The following is an 8,108-nucleotide window of genomic DNA, read 5'->3' on the forward strand; positions in this document are numbered from 1 at the left end:
CCCTGCTTCAACAGCACACAGCTCCACCTCTGCCAGGACGGGCAGAGGAGCAGGGACACACCCACAGCAGGCTGTGAGCTGCGAGGGGGACAGCACCTCATCTATGCTGGTAACAGGAGTCTGTGTGTTCCTCCCTGGGCGTGGAGGAACTAAGAGCAACTAAGCTTATTAAGCTGCTTTCCCCAGGTGTCTTGGGAAGAAGGTTCTCTTTCCTCACACCACAGGCTCTATTCCACACACCCTGGACACCTGGGGGAACAAAAAGCTTGGACACAGCTAAGAGGCTTGGCCCACCTCCATCCAGGCAGTGAGGAAACTGCTGCTGCTTGAGCACCTGGCACACGTCAGCTACTCTGGCCAGAGGCTGGCCTCTCTCGGGATGGCATGTGGGCTCCTCAGTGGCCTCACCACATTCCTCAGGAAAGCCTTTGGTTTGCAAGGATAGAGAGGTTTCTTGTACATCTTAGGCCAACAGCGGCCAGGGTTGTTTCAGCCCTTCTGCTTCAGAGGGGGCTGCAGTTGTGCGTTTGGATACTCTTTGTGTGTGACCGTTGGGGCGACAGCCCCTCTGTGCCTCCTGCTGCCACTCTGCTGATGTGCAGCAGTGAGTTGGCTACTCTGTGTGAGCAAAGCTCAAGTTAGCAGGTTAGGAATGTGCTCTTTGCAGCAAAGAACAACAGGCTGAACCCTCCCCTCCCACTGCCACCCCTAAACAAACATGTCCTCCGTCCCAGCGACTTCAGCACAGTGGGCAGGTGTTGCAGGATGCCAGAGACTTGGTACAGAAACCTGCAGAGCTGGCAAATGATGGCCCTGGCTAGTTGGAGTACAGGTCCCCTTGCTCACAAAACTACCTGTGTGTTCAGGAAGGGAGATGGAAGAATGATCAATCTTCACTGTTACATTACAGTTGGAGGGTTTCGCCTTCCCTCATCTCCGAGGTGCATTTTCTTTGCAAATTAGTTTTCTTCTCTGCCCTCCCTGCCCCCCCATGCACTGTCTACATGCAGCAGCAGCACTTCAGCCCTCACCAGAAAGATGAGGTTCATGGTGCTGCAAGTTTAACGGCAAGGCAGCCAGGAAGAGAGTAGAACAAGCTCTCACAGCAGCAAGGCAGCCAAGATAGTATACAGAAACTGTACAGGCAGCAGAATAAAGCAGGGAAAGTAAAAGTGCCCCTGGCCTGCAACTGCTCTTGCACAAACTCTTAGCTCAGTCCAGAATATTACAGAGCCCTGCGCTTCTTTCTCATGGCATCCAGCACTGAGCTAGATGAATACCCGATTGCCTGACAAATGGGAACCATGTAGAGGACTAAACCAGAGAACTGGACTGTGATTAGATGGTGTCTCTGATGTTGCATCGGTGATTGGAGAGTCAATGGATGAACACAAAGTGTGGGAGATTTAGAATTCGATCTTACAGGCTGGAAAAGACTCATCCTGCATCACAACAGTGCTGCTGCTTGCCAGTACCATGATGTTTAGCTCCTGCTGTTTCTCGTGGGTCTGTTGGTACCACTCTCGTGTGACCTCAGTATCATGAGTTGGGATCAAAGTCACCTGGGAAAAGAAAGTAGCAGGGATGATTGTCTGAGAACCACTGCAGTGACAAACAATGCCCACAGGAGCTGAGGCTAAAATTTCCCATTAATTTTGGAACACGGTACCCTTGGTACCACTTGTTCTACTTAATGTCTTTCAGATGTCAGGTTCTCTAAGGCAGAGCTGGTGCTTTGTTCCCTGCAGTCCAGCACAACGGCGCTCTGAGCTGGCTGCGGCCTGGCAGCATGAACGCCACAAGGATGAAAACAGCTGCAGTGCAGGGGAGTGCATCTCTCTGTGGAGCTCCAGGAACAGCCTCAGAAAGGCTCAGTGTGAGAAGGAACAATGCTGAGAGTGTCACTGTTAATGGCCTGATATCAGACTTTTTGTGCCTATTGACCCCATGTGCAACTCAGAGACCTTGAACTCTGAGGCTGCTTCATCTGAAAGGACATCAACACTTCCTTGTACCTGTCCTCTGAAAGAGTGCCCACACAGGATGTCCTGCAAACCTCACTAAGCAAGAACTAAACCTCACTAAGCCAGTGTGTAAGGCCACTCTGGTTTAAAAGCACTAATGAATTAAAGCTGCTGTCAGAAAGATCTTCAGCAAGCACGGCCAGCAACAAATGCCACCGGGTGTGGGGTACTGTGATGAAAACTCAGACTGCAACGGTGCTTGGTTTTGCTTGAGGATAGGCTCATCCTGCAGCAGATTAGTCCCATCCGCTTCCTCTCAGCATCCCCCCTCTGGGTGTGTTTGTGACACACACCTTCTCCCCAGCACTTGTGACACAGGGAGCATCACGTTTGTGCCTTGGTGTTTCCACGACTCACCTGCAGGTTGTCCCCCCACTGGGACTTGCCCTCCAGGAGCGCGTCCAGCACCGCCCGGCTGGGCTCCCCGTTGCCCGCGTCATTGCCGCTCACGACGTAATACGACGCCCGCACCCGCCTGAAGAACTCCGGGTCTGTGTTCTTCCCACTGCAGTGGTTGGGGATGTATGCCAAGTCCACGTAGACAGGTGGACCCATGGGCACAGGCAAACTGCTCTTAGGGCTATTGGAACCTTTGGAAAAAGGAAAACAGAGGCTATCCAAACCTTCTTCTGAAAAGAACACACACTTAACACTGAAGGACTTGAATTCCAGAAAGGCTTTTTCCCCTCAGCTGCATAAAGTTAAGGTGTATCCAGGCTCTGCTGCCCAAAGGTGACCCGGCTGCATTTTGGGGTCAATGCTGTCACAGCTTTTGGAAGGGAAAGGGGGCTCTGCTGTTCTTTGGGGAGGGAATGAAAAGCTTTAGGCTCAGAAGCTTTCTGGCATTCAGGTCACTGGGTTAAAAAGCTGTCAGCTTTATCCCAGTCCAGCACGACAAACTTACCCCATGCACAGGCTGAGAGGTTGCCACCTCTTTTTAAATCACACATGTATTTTGTTGTTTGGTTGCTGGCGTTTCTTTGCCAGCCTCCACCTGTAAACACCTACTGCCCCTCCACAGACAGAGCCCATGGGTGGAACTGAGTCTTTGCCTATAAAGTTCAGAATTATTTCTCACAGGTCTGTCTCTCTTCAGAGGTGGTTGCATTCAGTGCTACAGAGGTCGAGAGTTTTCCTCAAGGTTTTGATTTTTTTTAAGTGATTTGTCTGGCAGCCTCACTGCCTTGTCACTGCTTATGACTCTTTATACCTGACTGGGAAGCCCTGTTCTCTGTTCTGCAGCATTTAACCCAGTGCTTTTAATCCTCTGGCTTTGACCTAAAGAGAACATGCATGCTTAAGCAAGAATTTCTTACCAGGGTTTGTTTTGATGCCATTAACGAGGCTCTTGCCAGGGTTGCTGTGACTGCTCCGGGATAACTCGTCCTCTGTGTGAGGAGGCTGCACCAGAGCACTACGTGGTTTCGGCTTGTCTCCTCCATCCCTTTCTTTTTTGGCAGTGACAGATTTTGGAGATTTGTCCAATGGCTGTTTCACAGGAGTGGGTGAGCGTTTCCCTTTTGCCTCTGATTTCCGGGCAGGTGAGGAAGATTTGGGTTTGCTCAAAGGCTTCCTCACACCTTTGTTCTTTTCTTTTATGTCTTTCTTGGAAATTTTATCAGTTCTGCTCATGCTTTGCTCATTTGCCAACATATCAGGGTCTACCATGCAGACATCAGGGTGAGGAGGGTGGGGATGGGGATCTACCATTGGAACAGGCTGAGGATCATGGCTGGACCTAGAACTGGCATGATGAGCATTCCCAACAGCTTTGTCCACTGGAAGGAAATCAGCATCTTCATCCGAGTCCATGTTGGCATCTGCTGTGATGGACGGGCATTCTTCTGTCTCAGGTGGGACATCTGAGTCTGACTGGGAGGTTCCAGAATCACTCACTGATGTCGGAGGGGTTTCCTCCACTGTGGCGCTTTGCATGGGGCTACTAACAGTGTTGGGTGGTCTTCCTTGCACTGAAGGATGACCATCCTCCTGTGAGAGGTCACTGTCTTCAGAGAGCTCGTGAGGGCTCGGGTTGATGAACGAGGGAGAGAGCTCTCCCTTCCTCTGCTTGTATTCACACGAGGAGAATTTCCGTCCACAGTCAAAACTGCCTCCGAAACGCGACTCCGTCTCATGGGAAGCATCTCCATGGTCCTCTGTTTTTCCACCCCTCTGCACATCTGGGAAAAAGGGCTGGAAACTGTGTTCAGGGGACATCAGAGAGGAAGGACGGCTCTGCCTCTCTGTGTCCTCTTTGCCTGCGCATGGGGGAAGACTGCTGTCAGAATCAGGAGAGCTTTTCTCATCTTTGGCCTCTGCTGCACAGTACGTGCTGTGGAAGGCCTGCAGACCGGTGCTCACCTCTGTCGGACCATTGGCTGTGGTTTCATCATCATGCTGATGATGAGGAAATGATGTCAGCACATCAGGGAGAGATGTCAGTGTCATCAGCTGTTCTGCAAAAGGTGCCTTTGGCCCTGGACTGCTCACAGAGGGTTGCCGTTGTTTGTCTGCAGAGGCTGGTGTGGACTGGGAACTCTGGCACTCCTTTCTGCATGGAGAAGTGCTGTCACCCATGCCCCCTGTGAATGGAGAACCACGTTCTTCAGCAAACACAGAGTCTTTGTTTTCAGCTGTTTGTGTTTTCACAGCATTATCTGGAATCTGAGGAGACACATCCCAGAGATTCCTGGCACCTGGTTCTGCTCCTGCACCTGTGTATGTGGAAAACATCTGAGAGTAGAAACTTTCTGCTGTAGTCGGTATCACAGGAGTGGTAGCTTCAGATGAAGGTTCCTCTGACAGGCTGGAGTCGTCTTTCAGCTGCTGTTGGGACAGAGACTCTCTTTCCACAGCTTTGCAGAACAATTTATCTTCTTCATATGGACTCAGTGGTGAGAATTTAGTAAAAGATGAGTCAACGCTGCTGATTTTCTCAGAAACCTCCAAGTACTCATCTTTCTTCCCCTGGTCGGAGAGCATCGCACAAGGAGCTTTTAAAGGAAGAGAGATATCCCCTAAACGGCTTGCCGAGGTTTGCTCACGTCTGAACGTACTGGATGCTTCAGTCCTTCCTAGCAGGGAGCATTCAAACCCAGCTGAGCTCTCCATCCCTCTGCCCTCTACTGTGCCCTTTCGGTCCGCTTCTCTCTGCTTTTCAGAAGCAGATTTCAAGTAGATGGCTTGCTCCTGGCACTCGGAGGCCCCCACTGTACCTGCGTAATCTGTTACACAGAAATGTGAGTCCTTTGTGGATTTTTCAGCCATGTCTCTCTTTTGTGAAGAATCTTGTCTTAAATGGCCCATTTCTGAAGCCTGCTCATCTCTGCCTACGTCTGGCAGGTCACCATAACTGGCAATGTATGTCCCCACCGCAGGGGCTGATGCAGTTTTCCTGCTTCCACATGCCTCCTTCCAGCCTGGATCAGAGGGCGAGGAGGCAGTAGAACTGGGTGAAATGGGCTCCTGCCGTGGGCTTTGCAGCAGGGGTTCCGCCATGTGAAACTCCCCCAGGGCTGAGATGTCTGTGCAGACCCTGCCCGCGGCTCCCCCGGGGCTGTGCAGCTTAGACTCTTTCTCAGACTTCTCCTTGGCGCCCTTCTCTAGCTCCGAGTCACTGATGCTTTCGTCCCCTCGACCTGCTTTCTCATAGTATGTGTCTTTGGGATTTGGGATTTGGGATTTCAGGGACAGAGATACCTGCTCCTGGCTAGACAAAATGATGTTCTCATCTGGGAAGCTCATCTTTTCTTGATAAAATGTGTCAGTCATGTCTGTGGGAGAGGCAAATGCTGTGCTTGCAGATGGTGGGTGCAGCTCAGAGTCCAGTTCTGGGAAAGCAGAAGACACCCTGGGTTTTTCCTGTCCTTCAGATGTCCTAGGCTCACCTCTTTCAGACAAGGTTCTTTCACGGATGTCTGTATAGTCAAAGGCTGAATCTGCTTTATCTTTAGGGGATGCTGGAGATGACAGCTCCTTCTCAGCAGAGGTATAAAGGCAGGACTTTTCTTCCTTTGCAGAGACATGAAAACTTTGCCCTTTTTGAGAGATCAGTGCTGTTGCTGGCACCTTGTCAGTGTGACCTGGGCTGTCTGCACCCTTGGGTGTGAAGGCGGAGGGTCCTACTCCAGACACAATTATCTTCTCATAGATGTCAGCATATTTGAAACTTCTTTCATCAGGGTAAGGAGTTGGTTCTCTTTCTTCTTCCTCTGGTCTTGTAGAACTGTCATCACCTCTGGGTCTGCAGAACTCTTCCTCATAGGAATAAGACTCAGGGGAGCTCCTGGAATAGGTCTCTGGAGGATACGTCACTTGACTAGCAGATCCCTCAGCATGGCCCATGGCACCACTGCTTTTCTGACGGGGGCCTTTCCCTGGAGGGGAGAGTGCATGCTGCCCTGACACTGCAGCATGTTCTTCTGGGGGTGCTGCTAGATATTCGTATCCTGCTGGGCTTGTAGATTGCAGCAGAGGAGATGCTGCTGCCATCTGCTCTTTTCTTCCCGTGGAGTCATAAAGACCCCCAGTGGATTTGCAGTCATCCTCTTGCTTTCTCTCTGACTCGTATTTAGAGCCTATCTCCTGATACAAATGACTGATGTCTGATTTCTTCTCTGTGTCCTTCAGTGGGACTTCCTCCCGTAAGGGTGGCTTGCCCTGGTCTAACTTGTGAGGCCTTTTTGCTCCTGGTGTTGTGTCCAGCTCCTTTTCCAGAGTGGCATCTGCTACAGACAGGGGAGATGGCCTCAGTGCTTGGTCTACTGACTTTGCATAGATATCTAGGACAGCTTTCTCCTCATCATCTAAGCAGGAGTAATCTGGTTTAGATGTCAATGACAATTCTTGCCTATCTTTGTTTCCAGCTAGTGCTTTGGCCTGATTTTCCTCAGCAGGGAAACATCGAGAAGACAGAGGAGAACCTCCCATTTGTGTTCTTTCTGAGAGAGTGATGTCAGCAGGAACCATTTCCACTTCCTTTGTTTCTGATGTAGGTTTGTCACTCTTCTGTGTTTCATCTTTGTAGTCACAAGATTCCATCTTTAAACGTTCTGCTCCTGCTTGCAGTAGCACCGGTTTGTCTTCAGCACCACGGAGATCCTCATCTCCCTCACAGGGTAACTGCCCTCCTCTGCCAGTTTCTCTTCCTTCCTGAACATACCCATACACAGAGCCCCACGTTTCACTTTCTGGTCTCTCCCAGGTGTGACGACCAGGCACTGCAGAAGACAGGATCTCCTCCTCTCCCATTTTAGGAAGGGATTTTGCTTCGTATTCCAGTACCTCGTCCAGGAACGTGCTCTCTCTCTCTTTATCATATCTCTGCCTCCTTCCCTGAAGAGGGATCTCCTCCACCTCTTCTGGAAACCACACTTTCTTCTCATAACTTAAATCTTTCATGTAAAAGTTTTCCATTTCAGGAGATCTTTCTTCTTTAGCTTCCTCAAACTTGCAAGATTTTACACCTTCAGTAGACATGTGTGAAGATGTTTTATCTTCAGTTGGGCTGGATTCTGTAAAGTGTAAGTCCTTCGCATCTGGAGATACTTCCTGAGAGTCCAGGCCTGCAGCTCTTCCCCTAAATGGGCTCTTTTCTGCTGCAGAAAATAAACTGCTGTCATCTGGAGACATTTCTTCAGTTGAAGTATCTCTGGGTGACATGTCTTTAACTGAACTACTTTCTGGGCAAGGAAAAGATTTTGACACTTCTTTTGTGAGTTCTTTGGCAGGAATTTTCAGTGATTTTTCACATGTAGCTGGGCTTTGCTCTGTGAAGACCGTGGATTTCACAGCTTCTGAAGGGAATCTGTCAGTAAAGTCAGACACAGTTTCTTTTGCAGGTATCTCTTCTGTGAAACTAAGAGATTTTATGTCTTCTGGAGAAATTCCTTTAATGAGAAGGTCTGAAGAGGTCTCCTTGCTGGGACTGTCGGTGAGAGAAATGGACTTGGTCTCTTCCGGAGAAATGTCTTTAATGGAAACGTGAGAAGATTTTTCTTCTTCTGAGATGTCTCCTGTGAAATACAGCAGTTTTCCTTCTTCAGTAGTCACTCCCTTAACAGAAATATCTGAGGATTTTTCTTT

At 49.8% G+C, this 8,108-nt stretch overlaps 1 protein-coding gene across 1 annotated transcript in view; it reads right to left on the bottom strand.

Moving 5' to 3' along the window:
- Positions 1–1,396: 1,396 nt before the first annotated feature.
- MAP1A (microtubule-associated protein 1A) overlaps positions 1,397–8,108 on the bottom strand; it is a 13,396-nt gene continuing 6,684 nt past the window's right edge. The window contains 3 exon segments of the mRNA XM_008941492.1: positions 1,397–1,562; positions 2,382–2,614; positions 3,341–8,108. The exon segment at positions 3,341–8,108 is cut by the window's right edge and continues 6 nt beyond it. Coding sequence (XP_008939740.1) covers positions 1,407–1,562; positions 2,382–2,614; positions 3,341–8,108 — 5,157 coding nt within the window. The 3' untranslated portion in view covers positions 1,397–1,406.

The sequence above is a fragment of the Merops nubicus genome, unplaced genomic scaffold (genome assembly GCF_000691845.1).
Source record: "Merops nubicus isolate BGI_N331 unplaced genomic scaffold, ASM69184v1 scaffold37355, whole genome shotgun sequence".
In the NCBI taxonomy this organism is placed as follows: domain Eukaryota; kingdom Metazoa; phylum Chordata; class Aves; order Coraciiformes; family Meropidae; genus Merops; species Merops nubicus.